Here is a 27,749-nt window from a genome sequence, read left to right as displayed (position 1 = left end):
ACCTCACCCTCTCCTTCACCCACATTCTCCTCACGGCCCCACCTCCTGCTCGGTCCCTCATTGCCCTCACAGGTTCCCCCATCCCCTCAGGGCCCCCCCCGCTGCCCCACCCCGCGCCCCTTCCCCAACAGGCCCGTCATGGCGGCGGGCACGGCGCCCGGCCGGGGCCGAGAGCGGGCAGCGACCGGGCCGGGCGGGAGGCGGGGGCGGTGGAGGAGGAGGAGGGGCCGGAAGGGGATGTGACCGCCCGCCCCGCCGGCCGGGGACGGGGCTGAGCCGCGCCGGGGGTTCCGGGATCTCCCTCGCCGCCTGCAGCCGCCCCCCGCCAGTGTCGCTGCCCTCCCTGGCGGCAGCCCCCGGGGCACCCGCGGCCCTTCGCCCCTCTGCTCCTGCCAGGCCTGGAGGGCTCTCCCTGAGCCGCCCGGCCGCGCCGCCCCCAGCCCGGCCCCCTCAGCACATCCCGCCGTGGCCGGGCCGGGTTCGGCCCCGCTCCCGCTGCCCGCCCGGGCCTCGCCCTCCGCCGGCGTCCCCCGCGGGGATGCAGCCGGCCCGGTCACCCCCTCTTGACCTCTTCTGGCTGCTGTGCAGGAACCGGCCTCCTGGAGCGCGTCTCTGGCCTCGCTCCGCGGCTCCGGGCTCGGTCTGAGGCGGGCAGCAGGCCACCTGCGCCGGGCCCCAGCACTGCTTCGACGCCGCCATGGCCCCCCGGGCCCCCTTGGCCTCCGAAGGGGTGCGGGAGAGGAGGTAGCAGCGGTGAGGGCGGCCGAGGCTTGCGATGGAAGGAGGCGAGGCGTGGTGAGGAGCCCCTCGCCCTGAGGAGCCAGGCCTGAAGCTTCGCCTTGCTGGTGGACATGGTCTCGGCGTACTTGATCCTGCTAGACTTCTGCGATACTTGAAGCCAAATACGTGGCTCTTTGGCCTTTGCTAACTCAATGCTATGCAAAAGAAAAGGAGGAAAAAAAAAAAGAAACCTTGACACTGATTGCAGTGGGAATGGCTGTTTCCTGCCCTGGGTGAGCCTACCTGTGGTTTCTTGCTTGTGAGATGAACTAATAATTCTCCTTTACCTGGTGGAAGACACACTACATATGGCGACCTGAACCTTTGGTAATGCTTGTTCGTTATTAAGCAATTGGAACTTTTACTTGTTTTCTTTGCATAAAGCCACCTAAGGAGCCTTGTTGCTGTCTTCAGAAGCATCGGAGGAACCTGCGCTTGTCTTAATTCTTCACCTCAAGTGACTTTATCACCCAGTGTGTGTGCACCCAGCGCACCCACCTGAAATACGTTCATCTTCAAAGCTCCTTCCCAGCCTGCAAGATCAGGGATCACGGACTTCTTCAAACACTTCTCGTCCTGGGAAAGGCTGCCCATAGTTACTTTATGGGGCAGCAGCCTGGAAAAGTTCTTGGGGACCAAAGGAGGCCGAGTCTGCCTGCCCTGCACTTTATCAAGGGAGCAGGGAAGAAGGAGTCATCGAGGCATGGGGGCCCACACTGTAACGTCTTCGTCGAACATGGTAAGAGGTTTCTGTGGGTATTTCTTTTGGTTTAACTTTGATTTGCCAAGCTATACATGATATAGATCTATTTAAGGGCATGGTGCAGATACAGGGATGCTGTACCTCATGAAAGTTTTCTGTCTTCCTTTCTTAATGCAAATCTTCTGTGATTGTTTAGTAGGAAACACTTGGGGCAGATTGCTTGAAACCTGGGGAGAGGTTATTGCACAGCTAAATGTGAAATACAAGGAAGTTACTTTTTAACCTTGTATAAGTTTCTCATTTCTGCCTTAGCTGTGCTCTGGTTTACAGTCTGGGAAAGTGTTTCATCCTTTGAGTTGCCTGTTTTGGAGGTATAGACCAACCACAGTTGATGATGATGCTGTGATCAGGGATGAGTGGCCTTTAATTATCTTTACAAAAAGGACTCTGCAACTTGGAGAAAAGACTTTTGCGAAGTTTGTGGATGTTGCTGCTTGAAACTGGTTGGAATAGAAGTTTCCTGTTAATTTGCTTCATGAGGTTACAGCACTTCTGGTTAGTGGTTTCTCAGAATGGGTTAAACCTTCATTTCGTGCAGTGATGGATTTAAGTGCTAGAGGATAAAGGTGGTCAAGTTAGGAGTGCAGCAACCCCTGTCACTTGCTGGTCTTCCGCAAATTAACAGGGGACTGAGAATCTCAGGTAAGAAGCCAGATGAAAAGCTCAGTAGGACTCAGAGGTAGGTTTAGTGATGGTTTCAAACGTTGCTTTATTTGTCTTTAAAAAGTAACCAAAGAAATTATAAACTGAAGGCATCTCAACCAAAATGTGGCACAGGAATGCGTTGTTTTGCTGAAACTTCTTGGAGCAGTCCTTGCTTTTGCACAGTGCTTTTTAAATTCTAACATTCCTTGAGAAGACATGCTCCTGGCTGCTCTCTTCAGCTGGAGAATGGGGTTTTGACAAAGCTTTTTCCGTAGTTTTTGTCCTCTCAAGGAAGTTTATCTGTGGACAAAACTGCATCTGTAATCTCAACTGAAAACAGAAATATCCGCTGCGTCTGAGAATGCAGTGTAGTTAATGGCAAAGTTTTGATTTAGTTTCGTTTCAGCTGGCCTTTGCTTTCAAACTTTCTCTCATTCTGTGTTCATAGAGGGGCCCAAGAAATCCCCTGCAGTGTTCAGCAAAGACAAATCCTGTGTATGTACTCCTGCACTGACATACTGGTTAGAGTTCCATCAGTGGTCTTTCTTTTAATTTCCCATACAATGTTTGTGCACTGAGGAAATTGAAGGTGATTAAGGGAAGGTTAAAGAACATAACTAACTTGTAATGAATGCAGCTAACTCGGCCCTCTGATGATGAACCCACTGCTGGATTTTCCCAATCTATGCTTTCAGTCCTGGAATACACCCGCTCCTCCACCCCCAGTTTGGTTGCTGCTTTCACTACTTTGGACAGAGTTTCAAGGTCAGATAAGATACAGAGAGAGCACTAACTGCAAGCAATCCAATATTAAAGTACCTTTTGGTGTTTTGATGTAGCAGAAGAGCCAGAAATGCTCCTTTTTGATCATCTAACAGCAATAGGCAGATGGTAACTTCTTGCCAGCATGACCTGAGGTCAGAAGATCCGAGCACTGTTGCAAAGAAAAATGGTGTCTATCATGTCCATGCACCATATGTCCACAAGAGAGCTCAGTGTCTTGATTTAGAAAAGAATAATGTTGAAAGGGGACATCAAGGCTGGGACATCTGTTAAGAAAACTGTAGAAGATCAGCCTCGCTTATCCACATGAGGAAAAGTTTCTTCCTTTGAGTGTATGGAATGGTTCTTCGAAGTACAGACAGAATCTGTACCACTGTCGTTTGTTCAGCTCTTTCCTGAGTCTGGGCTGCTCATATCCTGAAAACTGCTATCTTAAAATAATCTGGAAAAATAAAGAGGGAACCAAGTTAATTTTAGAAAGTTCTTTGTTTCTCTCTAGTTTTCTTGATAATTTCTTTGAAGTATACAATCTGACATACTTTATAATTGATGGGCAGAATAGTATTTAATGTTTTCAGGCCTATTCAGGTCTGGTGCCATGGGCTGTAGTTCATAAAAATAGATGGGTGTTTTTTCAGGGCTTGAATTTTTTGCATGTTTGTCTTGCAGTGTATTTTCATTACACAGTTTCTTCTAAATGCCAACACTGTATCTGGCTTCTCTGTCATACTGTGGGAACTAGTTTGTCGCAGGAAAATAATGTTTCTTAGTTTTCATAATTAAGAAATGCTTAAGGAGAAATTCCAGGGTGGGCTTCTTAAAGTAATCCGCTAGGGATAGTCGAACTCTTAAAGGTACTTGTTTGAAGTTCTTGTATATTAGAACTCATGATTAAACAAAGAAAAAGCTCTGGTAGTAGCGTGGCTCTCCTGTTATGGTTGTGTTTTGGTAAAGCCATTTCAGGACCCTGTTTCAGTGGCACCGCTACCTGCTAAGTTCTACTGAGGCTCACTCAGCAGACCCTTAGCAGTGTTTTCAGAGCTCTGAAGATGTTCATTGCTTCAGTGATATTGAATCTTAGTTGAAAGGGTTTGTATTAGCAGATACTAACAGTGTAAGGCAGAATAGCTTTCAGGCAAGTAATTCTGTTTCTCGGTCGTCGCGCTCTCCGTGGCACTCAAAGCAATGCATCGGGAGCCTTCTGAAAAGCGAGGAGGCAACTGGCCAGAAATCAGCTCTGCTGGTGGTCAAATGTGCTGTGAGAATAATGCAGAAAGGCTCTAAATTGTGTCATGAGTTGACAACTGAGGAGTGTGTTAAGGGGGGGAAAAGTAATCTATGGGCAAGTTTGCTTCTTCTGTCTTTGTGTTGCTGCTTTCTCCACCAAGGGTGTTTTACAAGCTGGAGTTCATACTGGTGTGGTTACCCTGGGCAGCAGAGCAGGCCCTGATGGGATTTTTACAGATTTCATCTTGACACAGATTATTTCATCTCTTAGATTGCTTGTAAGCTTGAAATTGAGAGCAATTACAAAGGCAATGTTTGTGTCTACCCCTGTGCTTTTCTCAGCTACGAAATGAGTCTGTAGTCACTGCTTTTTGGGACCATCCAACTGAGAGAAAAGCTGTGGTCAGTAGACAGTTAGTGGGAAAGACTTTGTCAACGCGTTTCAAAGCTTGCACGCTTGGGTATCTTGGGCCTTTCCAGAGCACGAACTTCAACAAAACACATATTTCTGAAAAGAAAGGTGTATTCCCACAGGGCTCAACTCTGATCCTGGAGTTTGCAGTGTTTGACTGGAGTGATCGGCAAACATTATGCCTTCTCTGTCTTGGGTAGGCGTTGCTGTGCTGAATGATAAGCAGATTCCCTGAAGCATCTTGGTAGAACAGTATCTCCAAGTAAAAGCAGCACCTGAAGGCTTACTAAATGAATTTGAATCATTAGACCTGAGATGCTGAGGTGAAGAAAAGATGCTGGGATAACTCTTCAGTGAGGTGATGGATTTGGTCCACAGCTTTGAATTCTATTTACTGTCCTGATGCTATGGTCAGCAGCAGAGCTGTGTTCTGAGAGGTAGAATACTGAGCAGTGTCTTCACTTACCAAGCCAGGAGAGTGGAGTTTTATATATGTATTCCTTGCTATATGAATCGTGACAGTGACCAGGAATGGGACCGTCTTTCCATGGGCACATTGGTGGGAACTTAAGTGTGGGGTCTTTGCTTTAATAATGCAAAGTTATGGTAAATATCTTGATATATAGGTCTTTAAAATGATGCTACAGATTATGTATTTGCAGTCATTGGTGCTAGTTTTGCAGTGGCATTCCCACAAATTATGTGGGAGGAAGAAGAAACCTAAAGAGGTTTTCATTATGAGATGTTCTTATATGCTGTTGCTTGTTATATATAATGGATCACTGATAGATAGCAACCCGGGCTTACAACATTTTTATAGTTTTGTGGTGTTTGAGCCATTCTGTAAAGTAATTACAGCTATGGCTAACTGTAAAGTTGGTAGAATGAGAAGGAACTTCCTTTTTGAAAGTGTTAACACCTTTACACTACCAGGAAGTGACAGTTGTTCGGCTTTATTTCAAGTACCTTTAGAATATACTTGATAAAGTACTGGCACAGGAATTTTCTCAGTTTCTTGTAGTGATAAAATGTAGTCTTTGTGATAGTTTCTCTTTGGGCAGATAAGTGATAGGGAAGCATAAACAAACTGTTTACCTTGCCGTAGAGGCAGACTTCAGGAACTGAATCCATTTTTCTTATTCCTTTAGTGCTGAGTATGTACCTTGTACCTTTATAGCTGAAGTCAGCCTCCTACAGTCTCTTTCATATTGGGTCTAAACTCTTTCCTTACAAGGGTGCTGAAAGTTTTAATTAGGCTGTAATTGTCCAAATCAGATCTGTAGCATGAGCCTGCCACAGCTGCCAGTTGCAGACATTCCCCATGACATTCACTCATAGATGAAAACACCGATTAAAAGTGTATTTTCCTATATTATTGGAAAATTTATATTTAAGAGTCTTCAAGTTTAATAATTTATCTTGTTTTCGCTGTTAAATTTCATGTTCCAACTGTTTGGATTGTGGAAATTAGTAAAGTACTTTATGATTGGTTCCTTCATCAGGACTTAGTGGTTGACCAGCATATACAGGTACGTACTACAATATATGGTGTTATAATTACATTGGCGTCTATTATTTTTATGAAATGCCAATTGTTTTATACCATGTTTTATCTTATTTTTTTGGGGTTGTAAGTTGTTACTAATAACTGTATGGCTTTGGATATACTTTTTTCAGCTGGGCTGTCCAGGGCACATTGTGATCTAGCAGCACTATATGATTTTGTACTCATTATCCTTTATCCAACAGATGAGCTCAGTAGATCTTCTTTATATGCAATATACATTTATTAGATAGTCAATTGTTCATACGTAGAAGTGATTTCAATGAGATTCCTTACATACTAGAACTCTGTTTCTTTAAACCTGTGTAGTTGCAGAGCCTGCATTTATCTCTTTCCATTGTTCCTCAGGGTGTTTTTATACCCTATCTTTGCTTCACCAACTCCAAAACCTGAGACTTGAAAGAAACTGCTTTACTACACCCAGTTCCACTTTAGGCCGTTCACCTGAAACTATCATTCGCACTGGCCTAATTGAAGTCTGTTATTTAGAGCCTGCCTTCAGCATCTCAGGACTGTGTTCTGAACTGACAAACTTTCCCTGTAGTTAGGCTGGAGATTTGGCAGCTCCCAAACTTTAATTTCCATCTCTATTAGGAGAGATTTATCCCCAGCTTTGGAGATCAATTGCTTATGTATCCAACTTCCATGTGCTTTGGTATTAGTCTGGTTAATGCTGCTCATTGAATGCGGGCTTGTTTACTGCCTCTGACTATATCCCTTTTCATCATACAAAGCTCTTGCTATATTTTTTCCTACTTCAGTTTTCAAATACCAGTAGATTTTGCTAAGATCCTCCACAAAACTTGATCTATGATTGGGATGTTAGGAAAGAGACCCAAGACTTGATAAACTGCTTTTCTACACCCTGAGGTGGAAGATGACAATGATGGGGAAAGGCTAATCCTTTTCCTGGGCAAAAGCAGTTCTGTTTTGTGCACTGACTAATCTTTGATAACTTGCCATGTTTAAGCAGTTTATCTCCTTCATGACAAATAGGTAGTGCTTGCTCATATTCCAGACTTCCATTAATAAATTGTGCTGGGTTCTGCATTCTGACTTAGAGATTTTAATAGGAAGGCTGTGTGAGAAGATCAGGAAAGGGAGGCAAGAGAAAGCTGCAAGGTAATAGAATAGAAATCATTGCTTTTAAGTGCTCATCTCATTCAGCACACTTCAACACTTACCAACAAACTTTCGGTATTTTAAATTGAAGAGTTGAAATCTGAAGCTTGAAAGTGAGGAGTTGATGCTCTTGAGAGTTGGAAATCCCGAGTTTCATCTCTCGTGCTCTCTGCAAGCATGCGGATGGAGCAAGCGTGTCCTGAATACCAGCTTGCTTTAGTTTTTGCTTAAAGTACTTTCTGAAGTTGGTGTTGAAAACAGTTTTAGGGCTTTTTGTTCTTTCCCATCATTTCTTCCTTGCTGTTACTGGTTAGGTTGTGAAAAGCATGAGCTTGCCTTTCTGCAGAGTGATTGCTGCTAATTTACATGAGCGCAAGCAAGATCATCATTCTTTCATGAGTGAGGAGGCTGCCTGATTTATGTTGTGTCATTTCTGTGCACTGTTTTTACCTAATGAATAGAATTTCACAATGGATTATTAATCATTAAGACTTTGGTTTCATTGTGTGTATTAAAGAATCAATACTGCTAGACGTTACCTGCCTTGAGAAGCTTCTTGTCCATTACTGCCGCTTTTCTATGGCATTTTGGTGTGTTCATCTTCTAGACTGACTTCAGTTCCTACCATACCTTCTCAATACTTCTATGCCTTTCTAGGACCTGTGTTGTGTCCAGTCTTCCAGAAGCTGGGGCTAATGTGTGATGAAGACCATATTGAATTATGTATTCTGCTGCCTGTTAAATTCCTGGGTTTTGGGATGGCAAAAAGCTCGCTGAAGTACAGGATTCCCCCCTTTGCTGTGTGTTCCATGTCCGATGTCCATCACCATTGGAAGTACAGTTTGATCTGGGCATGTTCCCTGTGTTTGTCTTCACACTGATGTTGTACAGGAGGAAGTTTCACTTACTCTAACCATCCAGAATCTACTAACACACATGCGTCAGCCCTGTCAGGTTTTTGCAGTGACCCCAATATGCTGATCAGCTCCAATCCACATCTGGTGTCACTGATAGCTTTTTCATGGCCTTTTTATTGGGGCGTGTGTTCCCAGAACAAACAATGTTGTTTTCCCAGAGGTGGAATGTGTGAATGGCAGTGGAATAAGGACATGGAAACTTTAAATAGGAAATTGTTTGGGCTTTCAGGAAATATTTGCTATTTCATTTGTTTCCAAGTTGCACAGTTTCCAAGGCTGCTTTTGAGGTGCTGTTTGATCTGTTGTAACTCGGGCTGTTCCCGAGGTCTCAGTTTCTGGCATGACCACAGTGGGTTGTCAGCAGGGCTGTTCTGCAGTAAACTCCATTGGTTTTACTTGGGATTTTGGGATGCCTTTATAATAAACCTGGAGAAAACCGAACTGTCGTTTGATGCATTGGCCACCAGGTGTCTTCTTTGAATCTTGTTCAAAACGTGCTTTGGTTAAAGCAAGCACCCTGCAGTAAGAAGTGGTTTGGAAATGAGCAAAAACTAATGGCAAGAACCAGGGTCAGAAGTGTCAACCGTGAATTTCAGCAATAGTGGCTGTCAAGTCCCTTTAGTTACTTTTAGAGCCTATAATCTTCTTGAGCTTTCTTGCTGATGGAGAAAGAGGTTGGTAGGTGATGTTTGCTTTTGCTGTAATGGGAAAATCTTGCTCCCTTGCCTCCTCAAGCTCCATTTCAGCCTATTCTTCATTTAAGAAAAACCCCAACCAACCAGAAATAGTTTTCAGTGCTGTATTCCTTTTCCCTCACTGCTGTCTCCTGCATTTAATCTCCTTCCCCTGTCTCTTTTGCAATGCCACACTGACTTTTTAGAATTATATCCATATTTTTAATTTCTTTTTTTATTAAATTCTGTGGTCCTCTCAGTAGAGAAATGGATTCTGTAAATCCTCTCATAGCATTGTGACTGGCATTTCTAAACATGTGAACTTTTCCTGGCAAGGATGCTCAGGGAATAACTGAAACCAAATTCAGCCTGTTACGCTATTTCTAGGGTTGGTGTTGTCTGAATATCAGAATGGCTATTGCAAAGCTAATTGTGGAGTTAAACTGTTAGGAACTCATAACAATGCTTACAAAAGCGAAGCTGTAATCTCGTAAGCCTCTATTTTACTCCAATCTCTTTTGGGTGGGAGAATTCTATAATAATGAAGAAGATTTAGTGCATCTAGCAAAATAGTGTAAGCTATAAATATGTATGCTCGAATGGGTTTTTATTTTTATTAGCTCCAAGTTCTCTTCATATATTCTGTAAATCTGACAACACATAATGTTCATTTAAAAGGTACATTCTAGTTTAGCCAGAATTACTGGAACAGCCATTAGAGCTATTGTTGTCTGGCTACACCTTAGGTTTGCAAATAACTTGGGAAAGCTCAAATGAAAGATTTTGAATTAATGCCAAGCTGTTCTTTCGTCTTTAATATATTTACCTTGATGGATAAGAAGATGCATTTAAAATTCTCTGCAGTCAAACCTTTACTTCTTTTAACACTATTGATGGATTGCACTAAATGTGCTTGCTGTATACATTCATTTTTTTTTCTTTCCCAAATGTGCAGCTATTTAATACAAAATGGATGTTCTTTACAGGAAATTAACTGGAGGGAAGACGAAGCTATTCCCATCACTTGATACTGTTGATGTTCATGTAGAAGCTGCAATTTCTTTGGGTTCTGTGGATTGTCTGTTATGTCTAAATAGAGCCTCCCACGCAGAGATTTGGCTGTTAAGGTGCTATCACGTTTCAGGTGTTAAGTAGTAATTATTGTGATGAGGTGATCGCATAAGATAGTGAAAGTGTTGCTCAACCCTTTCACATTCCATGTCACCAGGAGAAAAAAATCTGTTGGGGAAACTTCGGTGTAATAAGACCTCGCTGAAAGAATTATTGGTGTGTTTTACCTTGCTCTTGTTAAAGAGTAGGTACACATTGAGGCTCTGTGTGACAACAGGTACACCACCAGATGTGTGTTGTGTCTTGATCACCAAGTACAGCTTGGAGACATATTCTAAATGGCTTTAAACTGGAAGATTTAGGTTAGATATAAGGGAAAGCTCTTCCCTGTGAGGGTGTTGAGGCCCTGGCACAGGTTGCTCAGAGAAGCTGTGGCTGCCCCATCCCTGTCAGTGTTCAAGGCCAGGTTGGACAGGGCTTTGAGTAACCTGCTCTAGTGGAAGGTGTCCCTGCCTGTGACAGGGGTTTGGAAGTAGCTGATCTCTAAGGTCCCTTCCAACCTGAACCATTCTGTGATTCTCATTTTCAAATGCTAAAGGCTGTTACTGGTTAGCAAAATGCAAAGAGCTAGTAACACCTCTTAAATAAATGTGTAGTATTTTGAGCCAAGCAAAAGGATGACTTAGAATAATAAAAGATGGCTGTTCCGAGGCAACTACTAGCTTTAAATGCTAATAAACCCAGCTTGATTACTGCAGTTTTGCCTCTGCAAAGCGAAGGTACTGCATGACAGTTCATTGAAGAGCTGCCACAATGTTGATAAGCAGAGCTCTCCTGAGAGCAATTGTGAACTTCACTGAGCAGTAGCGTGGCTTGGTAATTGTAGTTAAAAACGCAGGATTTGAAGAACGTTAAATGAAAATAGTGCTGCATTTGTTATCAGTTAAGGATTCAAGGAACCATGAAATGTTAACATGAAATATTTGCATCCCACTCATTGGAATAAGTAGCACAGATCCAGCAAGGTGTTTTTGTTCTAATTTAATAACTTGGGTTACTTTTCCCCAGAAAAGTGAATGTTGCAGTGTCTTGGCCACATTCACATCATTTAATCCTGCGTAGCTACAGAGGCACTAAAATCTCCAAAGTGAAAAGATGCAGACACCAACAGAGGAGATGCTTTCCAACTCAGACATCTCTGTCCTCTGCAAGGTCTCCAAATTAGGAAGTGGTGGGCTTCAGATGGCCTTCAGAACCTGATGATCTGGAGCCTCTGGAATGAGACACGTTTCATGGCCACCAAAAAGTCTTGAATCACCCAGTGTTGCGGGTGCCTCATCACTCTGGTCTCTGTGAGTCATGGCGCAGTGGTGGAACACTGTCTGCTGGTTGATAAAGGGTGGATGTTGTGGCTGAGATGGCGAGATTACTGGTGACCTGCGTCTGTAATAACTAATGCTGTGTGGTACCTGAAGTGCTTGGTTAGGCTGCGGTAGTTTTGCTGTTGTACCTTTAAAGTAGTTTGAATAGCTCCGTAGATGTCACTGTTTTTAAATCCCAGAATTAGAAGGACAGCAGCTCTTCTGTGGTTATGAGGCTTTCATCCGCTGAAGTTGTATTTCAGAAGGTTGATGAGCTGCTTGTGAAATCCTCCCCTAAGGCGATTCAAGCCCTTTGGGGAGGGGGACGGAGGACTAGAGCGAATCAGACAGGCATTTTATGTTTCAATTATTAATATGGTACTTTTTATGAGTCTCAAATTGGAATTGCTGGCAGCTGGATTTAAAAAATGTACTACTTCTAAAATTTTTAAAAGTTATGCTAACCCCATGCAAGTAAAGGTGCTTTCTTCTACCTCAGAGACCTCTTTACTACACCCTTACACAATCCCACGTGGATTTGAGGGCTCTTTATCCTTGCTTCTGTGTGTACTTTGCCACCATGGAGGTGCCCAGTTGAGCAGCGTACATGAGGGATGAGTCAATGAGAGCTCTGCAGCCTCCTTTGGAGAATAAGGTCTTAACTTCAGGGGAGATGCATTGGAAAGGTAATTGTAGGGTGTTTCCTGACTTGTAGTGAAATTCTGATTTGTCTAAAATGGATACAAATATGCAGTTCAATGTAAAAGGGTCACAGAGATGCTGAATACAAAGCTGAACAAACGGCTTTCTTCAGACAAATTGGAAGAGAGGAGGTTGGATGCTTTCCCTTGCTCCTCTCTCCCTATCCAAAAAGTGCTTACAAGAAAGTATCTCAGTGTAATGCTTTAAGCAAAGTGCTATCAAAAAAAAGGGGGCGAGGGGGGCAAAGGAAGTCTGTGGGTGAGCTTTTGCTAAGAAGTTCTGTCAGTGCACCTACACCCTGATGCTGTATTGCTGTGGGTCTAACGAAGCGCTGTGAATGCGGGTCCTGCCTGAATGAAACCCCACCAGATTTGGGGACACTGGTGCCAGGAGCTGCCTGTATTCATCTCACACCACGCAGCACCTCCAGCTCCTCTTGAGAACAACCTGTCCTGAGTCTTGATTTCAGAGGCTAACACCTCAGTCTAAGCGGGGAGAGAACTTGGATCATGCCTGGAAGTTCTTATGGAAGGTTTGGCTTGAGGAGCTGGCCTTGCAGGGCTTGGCCTGGGGGTGTTTTATGAGACTCACAAGCAAAAGCAGATAAGAAGGATGGGGGAGGAGGAGGGAAATGTGCACGGCTTCTCCAGGGCTCTTCCACCGCTTCCTGCTGCGGGGGTGGTTATGAGCCAGCCGGGATGACAGAGCTCCTGTTATTTGGAAACGTAGTGTACCACAGATAAACCACCATAAGGACCTTCGTTCCTGCTTTCTCTTATGCCACCTCTGCTCTTCCTCCCACATCTGGTTCTTGCAGATGGTAGCAAGGAAAACTCTTGCTACCAAACCAGATAAAACCAGGGGAAATAAAAGTGGCTTTCCTCTATACCTGACATTAGTTTGAAAGTATAATTGAATTTCTTTCAATTGTTTCCCTTCAGTGCAGGGATTTTCCTTGGATAAGCTGGATGCCTATTTTCAGGCTGGGTAATTGAGGTTTATGGAGGTAGTGATTCCAGGGATGTGCCAGTGCTGAGGCAAGTGAAATGCATTTCTCCTTGCAGCAGCGAACAGCAGTGCACATCTTGGGTAGTTAACAAGTACCCGCTTGGCTTGTTCGTAAGTGAAAAAACATCATTTGTCTTCATGTTCTTTATCATCATAAAGCTGCAACTTCTTGCTCTATAAGCCTGTATAAATAGGTAATAAGACTTTGTAGCAGTGGAAGAGGGTTAAGTAGAGGTGGAAGTGCTTGAAGGTACTCAGGGATGGGATAATTTGTGTTTGCTGGCTTAAATTAAAGCGCTGCCTTTTGTACAGGTAATAGCGCTGATATAGAGCGCTGTGCACATTCATTCTGCTTTGATTTTTCATTAGGGTAGGAGAAGATTTAAACTCTTACTGTATAAGGATCTCTGTATAAGGATCTCTAGCAGATGCCTATCCAATAGCCACCTGGCCTTTGCAGATGTGTAGTGACATTTCGCACTCATCTTGTAGCTGCTCGCCTTTGATCTACCACTTTGCTAAAGCTGATTTTTTGTTTGTTTCTTTTATAATTGTTTTTATCTGTACCAAATTGTCACTTTTCCTCTTGGAGAAACAACCGTCTGTCCTCAAATTGGATGCTCTTGCAGGCTGGCTGATCACTTTGGATTCCATTGGACTGTGAAAATCCTGCTGTTGAGCTGGAGGAACTGAAATCCTTGTTTACAAAAGAAAGCCATCATTTCTTACTGCCTGCTAGAAAAGCTGCTGGCCTGTGCTTGCAGGTGACCTGCCAAGGATTTAAGAAAGAAAAATTGGATTTTATCCTCTTTTTCTTCCCCCCTGGTTTTAAGATGGTCAAAGCTGGCGTAAAAAATGGTGGTGTTCTGAGAGGGGCTTTGTCTGCCCTAAGCAGCAAAAAAGAGCGAACTTAATCTTGTTTTTCTTCTTGAGTCAACTTTTAGGCTCTTGGATATATTAGTTTGCTATTGAAAATACTACTTTTTTCCTCTCTGCCCCTTTATGAAAAGGGAAATGGAGCCTTGCCCACTCAATTTGCTATTTTGACATCTTCTTTCTATAGTTCTGCGTAGTTGTTCCTTCCTGCTGCATTTTGGGAAGATGGTGCTTAGAGACTGGTGGTGTCCTTTTTGGACATGAAATGTATGTGAGATGCCGGTAGCACTAAGCTGACGTGCAGATATCCCTGCTCTGCTCTCCCACCACAGCCCGTAACTCTTCAGCTGTTGCTCTAATCACAAGTGTGTTGTAATCTCGGATTGCTGCTTCTGTAATTAAATGTGCAAGTTCATGTAATTTGTGAACAGTCTGATTTAGGGAAGACTTTGGCAGTCTCTAATGTGCAAAATATTACCTCCAACTGTTTAGTGGGAACAAAAATCAGACCTGTTCTTGGGAAACTTGCTCTCCAGCTTTCTTGCCACTGATCAAAGTTTTGCTCAAACTCATCTCTATGACTGGATCATACTGTCTGAGTGAAGGATTATGTGGACAGAAAGCTGTTGTGTGCTATAATCAAAAGCTTTGTTTTGAAAACCTGTATTTATTTTCCTCTTAGATTGCAATTACATGGGCTGGGTCTTTGATTTCCACTTAGTTCTTGCCAGTTCTTGAGGTCTGACCTGGAGCTTGCTGGGAGGCTGGTGGTGTGGTTGCAGCACTTCAGTGTGGGACAGGCACTTACGACTTCCAGTTCAGACACTTTTTCTCCTCCAGCCTGTTGATTTTTATGTATTTTAACAAACAGTAGCAGCAACTGAAGAAACCAGGTCCACCTCTGGCAATCTCCCTTCTTCCATCAGCCCTGACCAAAACAGTGATGGGAAAGAACAGCATAATTGTAGGGAAATGTTATATGTCTCCTTCATACCATAAACCCTGTACTTTAGGAAAGATTGTATTGCTGGGCTCAACAGCCCAGAAACATTGTCCTTCCATCTGTAGCATGTTGTCCCTTCTCTGCAAATAATATTTTCGTAAGATGCTGTCTGAATTAATGCCATTTGGGGTTTTTTTGTATGTGCGATTGTGTTCCTAGTGTTGTACAATGATCATTCCAGCTAAGATTGAGGTCCTCATTCAGCATCCATGTCTCAAAGATTACAAACAGCTAAAGCCAGGAGGAGACATCTTGCTGTTGTCATCCTTGGGGCTTTGAGATTTGGGTTCATAGCACTTGGTATTTTTCTTCTTCATGTCTAGGGACATTTTATCATCCTCCTCTTTCCTGTTCCAAGCAATTACCATTTATTTTATCTTCAAGCAGCAGCCTGTGGCAGTAAATTTTAGGAGATTCCTTCCCGCCCTTTATTAAACCCTACATAATAGCTTCCGCTACTCACTCACACATTCATTAAGAAGAACTAAACGAGTGCTGGCGGCCATTAGCAGAATGTTTAATAACCTCTCCAAGGGAAGGTGCAGCAGATTGGAATAGATGAACAGCAGCAAAACCAAATGAAATAACATCATGCTCAAAGTCCTTAAACCCCCAACTTATTTACATGAATGCAGCACTTGGAAAAGTGCCGGTTTGAGACACCTGGCAGGAGTCCCCAGTGTGGAAGGTCCATAGGTGGTGATGGTGAGCGCTTGGTAGTGCCTGATGGAAGGGTTGTGGGCTTTTTAGGGAGAGAAAGGGCATTTTTAGTATGTTCTGCCTACTTGCTTAGCTGCTGATGCTCTCAGCGAGGCTGATGGCTGAGCTTATGGGCTGCAGTAAGGACATCTGTCTTATAGGAACTGGGCCGTAACTAATAGCTCATCTCATCTGGTATCAACCACACCACAGTCTTTAGATGCTGGTGATGGCTGATGCCTGCTAGATTGGATTACATGAAAAAACAAGACATCACCAGGGAGCAAATCACTCCTCCATTGATTCTAACTTCTGGTTTAAAGATGCGCTGGCTCTGCTCCCTCACAGTGTTTATCAGTGTTTTAATGTCTGTGTATGGTCTGATCTGTGTAGATGAAGGAAGGTCGCTGGGACTTGTGTGAAATGTTCTTTTGGTAGTTTAGGAGAGTGGTTATGGATATGTGTTTCCTCTTGTCTTGGTGGAAGATAAAATAGAGCTTTAAGTAGACACCAGCTACTGCTTCACCAGCCTGGTGTCTACTGCTGCATGTAAATTGCGATAGCTGTGCACACCGGCTTAAAACACTGCTCACATGCTGGACTTCCAATGGTAAGTGTATCTTAGCCTTTACTCCCCCAGGATCTAATATTGCCACATTGCTTTAGCACACTTCAAGGCTTCAGCCTGACTTTTACTTGAAAAAATAGAAAAATTCTAATACATAAAAAAGGTGAAGTAGTAGATCTATGGCTGGCATTTCATAATAGCAGTGCTGAAAACCTTCATTTCATTTCACTGTTACTTGTGTTAGAGATAAAACCGATTCAAATATAATCCAGGTATTGTGGATGGCAGATTTTGTTGAGATTTATTTTGTGGGGTGTTCTTTTGCTGTAGTCATTCCTGATCTCATTTGAGGAGCTCAACAAGTTGAGAACAGTGACACAATAATTGCTGTTATTGAACCAAAGATGCAGCTTGAGACTTTTACCTGGATCACTAGATTTGATTGATATTTTACTTTGATTTTGTGGCAGATGAAAGATAATGAGAATCAGCTCAGTTGGATGTACTTGCACTGGAGAATTCCTGATTTTTTTTAATTGCTGTTTATTCTCTACTTCCTAGCACATGCACGTTTCCTCTTTTAAATTCTTCATTATGTTTTAAGCATCGGCAGCATATGAATGGAGTGAATCTGCACAAATCACTTCAATATGCAATATGTTGCTAATATACTCAATAACTTATTTTAATCTCTGTGCCAGATAATAGCTCAGATAATAGATTTCAGGCACGTTGTAAATAACAGTGGAGTGAGATGGTACAAACATTTGTTTTTAATGTACAAAGGTATATGTGAACCTGGTTATTTGCTTTTTAAATGGCCTCATCACCTTTCATCTAAGGGAAGAAGTAACAGGGAGAGGGGAAGACTTTGAGCAGATTGGTTTTGGATCTGTCTCGTGGTTTGATACATGGGCAACAAAGTGTTACTGACAGCAGAAATGAAGAGCGGAAGAGCGGGCTGAAATGCTGATGGTGAGCTAACATATTCTTACAGGGTCACTCCCCTGTTATTAAATAGCAGCTTTGGTAATTCTTGCTGTTTTCCTCAAGTTTGCAGTATTTCACAGTTGAGCCCTGCCTTCTGAATGCAGGTTGTCAAAGCATTAACCATAGCCAACGAGCTGCCCTACCTCCATCTCCGGTTTTTCCTTCTCCCCTTTCCCCTTTCCTCATGGTGTGAGCTGGTGCTACTGGAGCAGATCTCTCTTCATTTTAATTACACTGGCAGCTTTTGTCCCAGATTGGGGAAACTTGGTTCAAGGGGCAATGTAAATTGAAAATGCTTGCCCTCATGCTAATAAAAGCTAAAAAATTGTAATAATATCTTTATCAGCTTGAACCAATTCCCTGAACCTTTCCTCCTCTCAAGTAATAGAGGCCATTCAGTGCTCTGACATTTGATTGGGAGCTCAGGCAGCCACAGAGGCAAGCGGCAGCTTGCTAATGGATTTCTGATTGTCCTCCTGGTCCATTCTCCTCCTGATGAATGGTGCAGTCAGCTCTTGCAGTCTGGGGAATGGATAAAAACACTTTGCCATCATGTCATTACATTTCTCTGGGAGAGGAGAAGAGCAGATTTCCTCTGCTGTCCCAATGGCTTGCTCTCCTGCCCAATTAGAGAGATATATTGGGGATCAGCCTTCCTATTGAAGCTGAAATTAGTTTTCAGCTTATATTAGGTCTTCCCTGGGTGGCTGGTGAAATCCCTGCTTGCTCTGGGAAAGCTAGATCTGGCTTTCCTACCACTGTTCTTGTGACTGCCTTGGAGCACTGATGTTACATAGCTGACTGATGGGGCTTTATGTGGGGAGGTGTGTGTTGGGAGGTGTTTCTCTGCCTCCTGGACAAAACACCTTTTTATGCCAGACCTCTATGTTTCAGGTGAATGTAGACACCTCTACTCAGAGTCAACACAGAGGGTCCCCCTGCAGACCTGCCTTCAATAGGGCTATTGTGCACTGAGCTCTGAAATGTGCTGCTGTTGGTTTAGTAACCCAGGTTATATGGGTTTGGGATGCCTGTTGTAGGACTTGTGGATGCTAGCAGGGAAATTAAGGATGAGCTTTTTATGGCATAACAAGCATCTTGAAAATAGAATAACAATGTGGAAAACCCCCTTAATCTTAGGAATGATTCATTAGAATGTTTTTATCAACTTAAAACCAGCATTTGCAGCCCCTTTACCATCCCTAACAACCTGAACCAGCTCATTTCTTTCCCTTGAAGGATTGATTCCCTTCCCGCTACTCCCAGTGAGGTGTGAAAGTGGATTTTGGGCTTTGTAATTAAGATATCTTGAGTTATTTCTGATTTGTCAACATGACTAATGAAAGGGCTTGTGCATTACATCTCTTTTCACTGCTACACTCCTGCATGTGGAGGCATTTTGGGGGCTTGGTGGGAGTAAATCAGCTGTGTGCCAAGCCTGTGGACTTGGATCAGTGAAGTAATGGCACAGCTTAACCCAGTGAGATCCCCTTCAGGCTGTGTTTTCTTTTCTTTAAAAACCCCAAGCTAATTTAGGCCTGGGTTTTGAGCTTGTTGAAGATAGCTGGTGATAAACTGTGCTGTAACACACCCGCATTATGAACATTAATAATGCCTTGCAATTCGTTTTATTCCCAGGCATCTGAGAAACACCTGCTGAGTGATTTAGCTGGAATTTCAATAGATAGATCTTCTCTACTTTTAGAAGAAATAACTAGTGTATTGTTGGCTCAGTGCTGTTTTGTGGCTTCAAGGTTCAGGCTGTGTGTTGTTTTCCATCACAATCTTCTTATGTTCCACAGCTACCTCTGTTGGCCTGGTTCAGATAAACAGCATTAACTTGTATTAAACCCCACACCCTGCATGTGTAGACTGTGCTGCCTTTCCCTTGCACAGAGAAGTTGTACCAAGGGTAAGTCCTTTCCGTGCAGGCAGTTGCCTCTAGGGAGAGCTGATGTACAATACAGGAGCATCCTGTGCTTGGTGGCTTTTCGGGAACAATATTTATTAGACTTATCTGCTTGTGAGGAGAGTACCGTTTGCTCAGCACATGTTGTCTTTTGGTAGGATTTTGAAATGAAATTCCCTTAGTTGTAAGAAGCTTCTAAGTGAGATCTTCATGCTTCTCTAGAAGGGAGAAGGCCAGTTTTTATCTTCCTCTCTTGCTGTTACTCACTTGTTTTGACTGGTTATTCCCATTTTTCCTATTTTCATCATCTTTCTGCCTCTTTGTTTATCTTCAGTCACTTCAGAAAATGCAGAGCTGGCACGATTTCCTGCAAACATGGATCAGTTTCAAGGTCATCTCATGCAGACCTGCTGAGCACTCATCACAGGAGGGCTAATGGTCAGGGCATAATACCTGATGGTGTCACGTTGCCCAGTCCTGTCCCTGCTGAGACACGCAGCTGGAGCTCATCTATCTGCTCTTTTGTTTGACTCCTCCATAAAAGCAAGTTGATTTTATTAACTTGTAATAGTTATACCCCTGTCCTGTGGACCAGATATCTGTACAGGCTTCCATTATCTCTTCGTTCATAGTGCAGAAACGTGCTTTTCTCCTGTGGGTCCATAATGCTTTGATTTAGTGACTGGTTTGGGGCCTTGTTTGCTGTTTGAGCTACAGCCAGTTGGGTTTGTTCTTTTCTAGAAAGGGTGCCAGCAAACTGCCATAGTCAAATGTTTCCAAACTTTCCCAATGACGTAGGAAATAATCCCTGTGCCAGAGCCACCAGGAATCTTTCTTATCAAACATGGCTTTTTTTTTCTTGTGATTACAGTCTTGCTGAAAGGCAGTGTTCAGGCAAACATTCCTCTTTGTGTTCCCTGGGATGGGTTGTCAGTTTGTTAGGCTTCCAGCAGTCCTGTTTATTCACGTGTGCCTCTGGAAGGCTTGGGACGCAGCAGGTCATTTTCTGCTTTTGTTCACTGCGAAGGAATTAGATAATAATTTATGGCTTTGTTTCTGCTTTCAAATCCCTTAAGAAAACGATGGCATATTCTTAACCCAAGGACTGAGTCCTCTGTACCAGTGAGAAGCTGTTTCTCATCTGCCTTAGCACAGCACTGAGGCGCTCTGCTGCTGATTGGGCCCTTTGGCTCTTACTTAAATGAATAATGAATTTTCCCATTCAACCAGAACTGGGTAAGTGGTAGAAGGGATGTACGTGCTAGATCCCTGCCTGGGAGCAGCAATGTGACTGGAAAATCAACAGCACTTCAGCCTTGCTGGCTGATGCGAATGAGTATTTGCCAGTACGTGACGCCATTAGTACTTTAGGGTCTGTCTGCCCCCCACTAGCAGGTAGCTGTTGTGTGTAACAAGCAGTGGAGGTTTCATCCTAACCCAGTAAAACGTTTGGAATTAGTGCCTGGGTTTATTGGTTATCTAATAGCATGGTCTTCTGCTGTTTAACCTGTTGAAGGGTAATTAAAGAAAGGAATGGCAGCATAGCAGCCTTATTGTTAATCTGAATATGACTGGGCACAAGTAAGAAGGACTTTGTGTGCTGAAATTGGGTTTTTAGCCTTTCCTCCACCCCCTGCTCGGTGCCTGGCATTTTTTTCCCAGCTTGACATAAATATTTGGCTAAGGCTGAAGGGATGAACAGAATTACGTACTATCAGCAGAATTAGAGGGGGGTTGGAAAAGTTCTGCCAATCACATCATGCACTGGGTACAGCAAAGGCTTGACTTAATGCATTTTATTGTATTTGGCATATGCTAAACAGGATGAAGATACAGTGGGTGCAGGTCATCGCCCACTGCGCGTTTCCCAGGCTTTGGGAGAGCCCTCCATCCAGGAGTTTGAGCAGGCCACAAGCCTGGAACGAGCAGCATGTGTCGGTACCCGCTCTGCAATGTGACCTCTGCTGCATTCCCCAGGCTCATTCCTGGCATAACTTGGCCTCTCCATCCCCACCCCCTGTCCTGGCTGGTTCACGGTCAGGCTGGAGAACTGTGGTAACCCCCGCAGCGTGACTGCTTCATGGTAGAGCCAGATTTGAGGCACACTTAGCTGTTTGCTTGGAGGGTAGAGAGAAGTCAGGGGCTGAGCCCACCATGGCACAAGTGAAATACTGGGACAGGAGGGGCTGGCGCATAGGGAAGGCGGCTTTCATCCCTTCACTGGTGTGTATCATGTGTGCTAAAGCAGACACCAGCATTGCTGACCTAGCAACGTAAAAGCTCATGTAGCAGGAGAGGTGGAGAACACCTGAAAATGGCCTGGTTTAGGCAATGACTAATGTTAAGTTTTATTTATATGGAAGAAAATAGCCAACTGTACTTTCCTTGGCTTGCCAAGCTTTAGATCTGTGCAACCTCCCCATGTGAAGATGCTTGTCCTTGTTAGGGGTTGGGTAACCTTTTCTGCAGCAATTCAAACAGAAAAAGAAATCCATAATGCTGGAGTGAGTGTCAGCTAATGGGTTATGAGTCTTTACGTGTGACCTTTGGATTATAGCAAAATGTCTTAACAGGGAAGACCTTTTGCCTTGGGTTTTCTTCTAGAGTGTGCTCATCAGCCTGAGAACGGCTGTTGGTAGGAGACATAATTAAGGTTTAACTGGAGATGTCCATTAGAAGGACAGAGAGGGGAACACTGGGAGAAAGTAAAGAGAATAAAATGTGAAAGCTTTAAAGGAGACGAAAGTCCAAAGAAGAATAAACTGAGAAATGGAAGCTGATGCAATATTGGTGCAGAGGAAGAGCAAGGAAGGGTTGAGGAACCACGCTGGAGCCAAAGGGCATTAGAAGAGCTGAGCTGGCAGATGCCAGACGTCCCAACTGCCTCAATTATTTTGGGACGGAAGAGAAAAGGAGATGAGGAACATCAGGGCAAGAGTTTGAAGAGCTTGCAAGTGAAAAGGGGTGGGTTTTGGATGACAGAAGTATAAATGGAAAAGGGCAGGAGGCATGTTGGGGTGAAGTGACAAGCGGAAAGTGGTTTGCTGGAGGGCCCTGCAGTTCTTGGAGGATGTATGGTAATGCTCGTGCCCCGATCAATGGGAATGGGTGTTGAATTACTAGCAGAAATGCCTTTTCTCCAAAATATCATTGTTAATCTCTTGCAGTGTCAGTGCTGTGTTTAAATAGAAGTTCACAGCCCTTGCTTTTGTCACGTCAGAGTTCCAAGGGGTTTTGTTGCTGTCAAGTCTATTTACGGTGGCACAAAGGAAGTAAATTGCTCTTCAGGTGCCCCTGGTGCTGCTCTGGGAGGACAAAACAAAACCCCACAAATCAAAAGCCCTGCAGCAGATCCTGGTGGAATTGTATGGGCAGGAAAAACCTGAGTGAACGCTCCTGATCTTCCTTGTAGCTCTGCAGAAACTGAGGCATCACGAAGCGCAATGGGTTGTCCTTGGCCGTGCAGGTGTAGTGCGGAGGCTGCTGTGCATTGCCTAGGAAGTTCTGCCCTATACGTTCTAGCCAAAAAGAAAATAGGGCCCTTAAATAAAATATGTAGTCAGACTCTCTTTAAACATCCCCTGGAGTTTCCTTTCTGTTCAGTTGCGTGCCAGAATGCGTTTGAAAGTTCTGCTGCTGAAAGTGGAAAACTGCATGTTAGCACTTTCCATTGAATTTTCTACTTGTGAGCATGTGCATTTAGTGCCTTCAGGTTTTCATCGCGCCCTTTAGAGTTGCTTTGGACTCTTTATGGAGGGAAGTGCCTTTTTCCTGAGATTCTGGGAATGGTTGAAATGTTGAGGACAGATTTAGTGTCTTTTGATGAGGAGGTTAGCCTGGAGCTTAGAGCAAAGGCCTTCGAGCTGTGAAAGTGCAGGGCTATTATGCTCATGGAGCCAACTGACTTTCCTCTCTGTGTGACCTCCAGCAAGTCCTCAGACCTCTTTGCGTATCATTCAACCCAGCTGGAAAACCAAAGTAAACAGCAGGAACCTTGCTGGAAGCCAAAAGCCTTTTCTGCATGAGTTATTCTGGGGAAATGAAATAAGTCATGAATGAGAATCAGGTAAACAACATGGAGATCGGGTTGTTTTAAAGAGAAAATCATTCTGTAAATACCCAAAACCACTTTAATTTGGCTGAGTTTGAATGGGTGAAATGATGGCTCTGTCCTACTTTACAGCAAAGGGGGGAAAAATAATAGATACGTGCAGTTTTCATCAGTCTGTTTACAGAGTCTGTAGAAATTGAGTTAATATTTCTATTAGACACATGCTTGGGCCCCATGCCACAAGCACTCATTTTTAAACCCTTCAATCTTGTATCATTTATGGAGATTGTATTGTCAGAAATAGCACTGTAAATAATTTATTTAGCTGCCAATGCTTTTCTAAAGGTCTCTAGGCATAATGCAAGATTTCCTCCAGGAGCTGTAAAGCTTCCAGATCAGTTTGCTGTGGCAAAGGGATTCTTTATTTAGAGACAGACAAGAAGGATGATGGAAATGATGGGTTAGTTCAGCGGGTGGCTGGCGCCTCTTTCTTTTGCATCATTATTTTAATCTAGAGTAGAGAATTAGTAAGTGAAATTGTTCGTATCTCATTGTTCCATGGGTTGTGTGGAATGAGTCTAATGTCTCGGTGCACACAACCTCCTGCAACCACACTGGTGCTGTAACAGGTAACATGCTTCAGCATACATAGGCTCCAGTTTACATATTTGATGTGTTTTCCCCTCTCTGAAGTGATGCCATTTCTAAGTAGACTGTCAGTTGCAAAAGAAATGTGGCACCGTTTTCTCTTTGTACTGTTCAGTGCAAATCCCTCGTGGGCTGCCTGGTTTCCCTCTCCTCCAGGCAGCTGGTGAACACTCATCCTCACATTCTCAGCCATTCAGACCAACTGCAGCTCCATCTTCCAGCCTGCAGCACAAGACTGAAATCAGTCAAGCTTCTCTAACTTCCCAGAGACCAGAAACTTTGCTGATTGAAGGAAAAACCCAAATAAACATCAGCAATGTACTGGGAGGCTTGCAAGAAAGTCACTATTTCCAATTGACTCTTGAAAATCTTCCCAGATCTTTAGCGCTGTTATGGATTTCTGGGTAATGAGCAGAGTGCAAAGAAAGTTCCATGTAAACTAAGTTGGTGCACTCCCCAAACAAATTAGAAGGCAAGAATCTAACAGGAAAGCAGGCGGAAGTATCCAAAATTGCCTCCACAAGCTTTCTTTGCTGAAAGTTTAGACCCAGAGAGCTGATTTAGCTTTAGCTGTGATACGTTAAAGCTCTTTCTGAAGCATTGGCAGCCAATCGTCCGGTGACTACATGGGTATCTAGTGTGTACCAGTGTGCTCTGCTGGTCTGCACCCATCGATGACCCCCAAAGATCAGTGGTTGCTGATGGAAATCTTAGTGATTTCTGAAATCTTGTCCTTGAGGGCCATTATGTCTCCTTATCCCCTTCAGTTATGTATGGAGAAATCAGCAGCTTCACATGAATTAAGATTATAAGCAATATAAAAGAGAATCCCTAGTTTTGGAGGAATAACAAGCAGCACAGCCTGGCTATGGTTGTATTGGAGGTGGTGATTTACAGGTATGGGATGAAAGAATGGATCCTCTACTTCCTCCGTGGATCGTGATGTGTCTGATGCAGCCCTGGAGCCTCCTGTCCCTGTGGGCATGATGTTAGTGCCGTTTGCTAACAGCTTTGCCAGCCAGGCTCCAGCTTGATTAATAGATGAATCCTCAAATGCCTGTTTGGCATAGATGTATGTATGCTTAAAAACTGCCTTTTGGAGTGCTTTGGGAAAACACTGTAATAGCTAAAAAATAACTTCTATCTTTTCATGTCAGATATAAAACATTGCGTTTTGACTCGAGCTGCAGATTAAAGCAGGAGGCTGTGTCTTTCCTTCTTTTTGTTTTAAACAAGCTGCATCCTTTATTGGCCTCTCCTGTGTGCCTCGAGGCCCCAAGACGGCTGTTTCATATGAAACAGTATCGGTAGACTTTGTTGTCAATGATTTTTGTGCTTCAAAGGAAAGGATCAGAAACTGAATTTATCAGTTTTTAGACTGAAAGAACAAACTTCGCAGTATTTGAAGTTTCTTTCCGAGATGATTTTTCTTTTTCATGGCTCGTTTTGGATTTGTGGTGTGATCTGTCCCGATGGTTTCATCAGTTTGCTTCCATACACAGGGTGTCTGGGGAGGATGAGCGCTGTGGTCGTGTCCCTTCAGCTGATGGTGTCTTTGTGGCTTTGCTTTTCTGCTGGTCCGCTGACCCCAGCACAGCCATGCGTAGCGCTGCCACTTGGTGACAGTCTTTTAAAGCAAAACCTTCACCGGTGAAACAAGGTTTGAACTTTACTGACTCCTGTGTCCCTCTCCGCAGCAGATCTTGGTGTAAATAAGTACTGGGGCATAAGAATTCATCTGTGCGTGAAGCAGAGGTGTGGACACCCAGCTCTCTGATGCCAGTTTGCTCTAAATGCTATCAGTTATCAGTTCCCATTAAATCACTCGCTGGAACATCTTGTGCAGGTAGGATTTGTGGAGCAATCAAAGGAGTAAATGGCAGGTCTGCATCACTGGATCTTGCTGGGAGGGGCTGTCACCTGGAGTGACACATACCCACAAGTTGCGCCTCATTAGCAGCCTCTTAAGGCTGCTCAAACCGTGTTTCTCCTCTCTATAGATGTATATAAAGGCACAGTGTAGGTGGGTGAGGGGTTTTGCTGATTTTTGAAGTGAAGAAAACATGCTTTAGACAGGTTTCCTGGGTGATGTTTTTCTGTCCATGTGGTAGCTGGTCCATACCTAGTAACTTGTGGCCAAATTTAACCTGGAGTAGAGGAAGAAGTATGGAAAACTCACCTGAGCAAGCTGCTGTAGTGGAAGGTGTCCCTGCCCGTGGCAGAGGGTTGGAACTGGATGGTCTGAGGTCCCTTGCAACCGAAACCATTCTGTGATTCTATTTGCAGTTATATATTTGCAGCTGTATGTTTTATGTATCTCTTTGCAGCTATGTGGTTTATAATCCCAGGCTCATAAAACAGGATACCTGAATACCTGGTTAAGACTAGAGTTTCTAAACCAGCAGAATGGGGATGCTGAAGGCAACAGAGAGATCCTGATGCAGGGCCTTCTGCTTACCTAATCAAGCTTTTGATTTAAACCATAAATGTTACTCCCTTGCAGCTCCCTTGTTGGATTTCTCTTGTTTCTTAAATTCCCAGGGCAGGAACGTTGGTATTACAGAAAATGGTTCTCCCTTTTCAGCACTGAGACCCCTGTTTCGGAGCTGTGTGACCAGGGGGAGCAGGTCCTACACACCACTGGTGGTAGGTGAGCAGGAGACATCCAGGCTTCTGCAAGCCACAGGAGCAATCCCTAAATCCTTCCATCTTGCTCAGTTCCAGACAAAAAGTGGTTCCCAACACAAACTCTGAGAGATTCCTGTTTTTTTGTAGCCTGAGATGCACCAGCCTCTCCTGGTGCTGTATGTGTCTGCTTGTCTCTGTCACCAGAGGACAGCAGTCTCTCTGAGCCATCTTTATGTCTCTAGCAGCAGTATCTCCTCTGTCTGGGCAAAGGATGCTGTCTGCAGTGCTGCTCCAGCTGCTGCGTTCAGAGTCAGCTCTCGGCTTCTGATTCTTAATGGTTTCGAGAGGACAGAAGGGGAAGGAGGGGCAGAAATCCTCCATATTCTCAATTTTGACACGGCACCAGTGATATAGGTTAGTTTTCATGGTCTGTGATTAAGGCAGGGCATGGTTCCCTTCTGTAAATCTTCTGATGCAGAGTAATACTCATAAACCAGATCTTTATTATGTGTAGGATGCTTTTGGGTTATCTTGTTGAGCTCAGAATTTCCAACACAATAAAGTGTATTGCTGAGAGCTGTGGATTAGCAGCACCAAGGGCACAGTCTTGGCTCCCTTTCAGTAGGTTGGTACCTAACTTTAGGTTGTGTAAGCAGTTAGTTTGGGACATCTGGCATGTGACTACAGCTGGAGGACAATATGTTGGATTATTTAGGTGGATTGATGTGCCAGGGAGATGAATTTTGAACTCCATTCCTTTCCATCTCCCTTATATGCTGGAGGAGCAAAGGAGCAGCTTCTGCAGCTCAAAGCTGGTCTGCTCCAGGTGACTTGAAGGAACCCTCACTTGTGTCAACAGTGAAGACTCAACCCTCTTGGAACCCAGGTCTTGAATACTGGTTTTTTTCTGTGCTTTTCCTCCTTTCTGTATTTCCTGCAATATTAATAAGCTGTTTTGAAGTAACTGCCATCAGTTTCTCATCAGCGGTGCCCACGAGGCAGTGCTCCGTCGCTGGCTGCGATGACATTGTTTGGCACAAGCAGCTGCCAGGTGAGTGAAAGTCGATCTGCAGTTGTGGAGTGAGTGGAAATAATGTGGCCTGGGACATGTGTATGTAATTTGTTCAGATGATTCAAGTGAGAGCCATGGCAACTGAGATAAACAGAGGAAAAGATACTGGAAAACCAGCAGCGGCTTCATTTTAATAGCACAGCCTTTCCTCCAGACAGCTCAGATGTTTACTATAAGAGCTCCATCTTCCTGCGCGTCTCTTCCTCCCCACCACCCCCATTGCTTTGCATGCCCTTAGTCATGAGATCAGATCGCTTCTTGGGTAAAGCACCACAG

The 27,749-nt window shown here is 43.9% G+C and overlaps 1 protein-coding gene across 1 annotated transcript in view; it reads left to right on the top strand.

The window, feature by feature from the left end:
• Positions 1-267: 267 nt before the first annotated feature.
• Positions 268-27,749, top strand: part of ABL1 (ABL proto-oncogene 1, non-receptor tyrosine kinase) — a 77,707-nt gene continuing 50,225 nt past the window's right edge. Inside the window, exon 1 of the mRNA XM_080630755.1 lies at positions 268-1,519. Within this exon, the coding sequence (XP_080486881.1) occupies positions 1,384-1,519 (136 nt within the window). The 5' untranslated portion in view covers positions 268-1,383. The remainder of the gene's footprint in view (positions 1,520-27,749) is intronic.

This window comes from Psittacula echo (assembly GCF_963264785.1).
Source record: "Psittacula echo genome assembly, chromosome: 16".
Classification (NCBI taxonomy): domain Eukaryota; kingdom Metazoa; phylum Chordata; class Aves; order Psittaciformes; family Psittacidae; genus Psittacula; species Psittacula echo.
The sequence above is the reverse complement of the archived record's forward strand: the minus strand, read 5'-3'. Positions and strand labels throughout refer to the sequence as shown.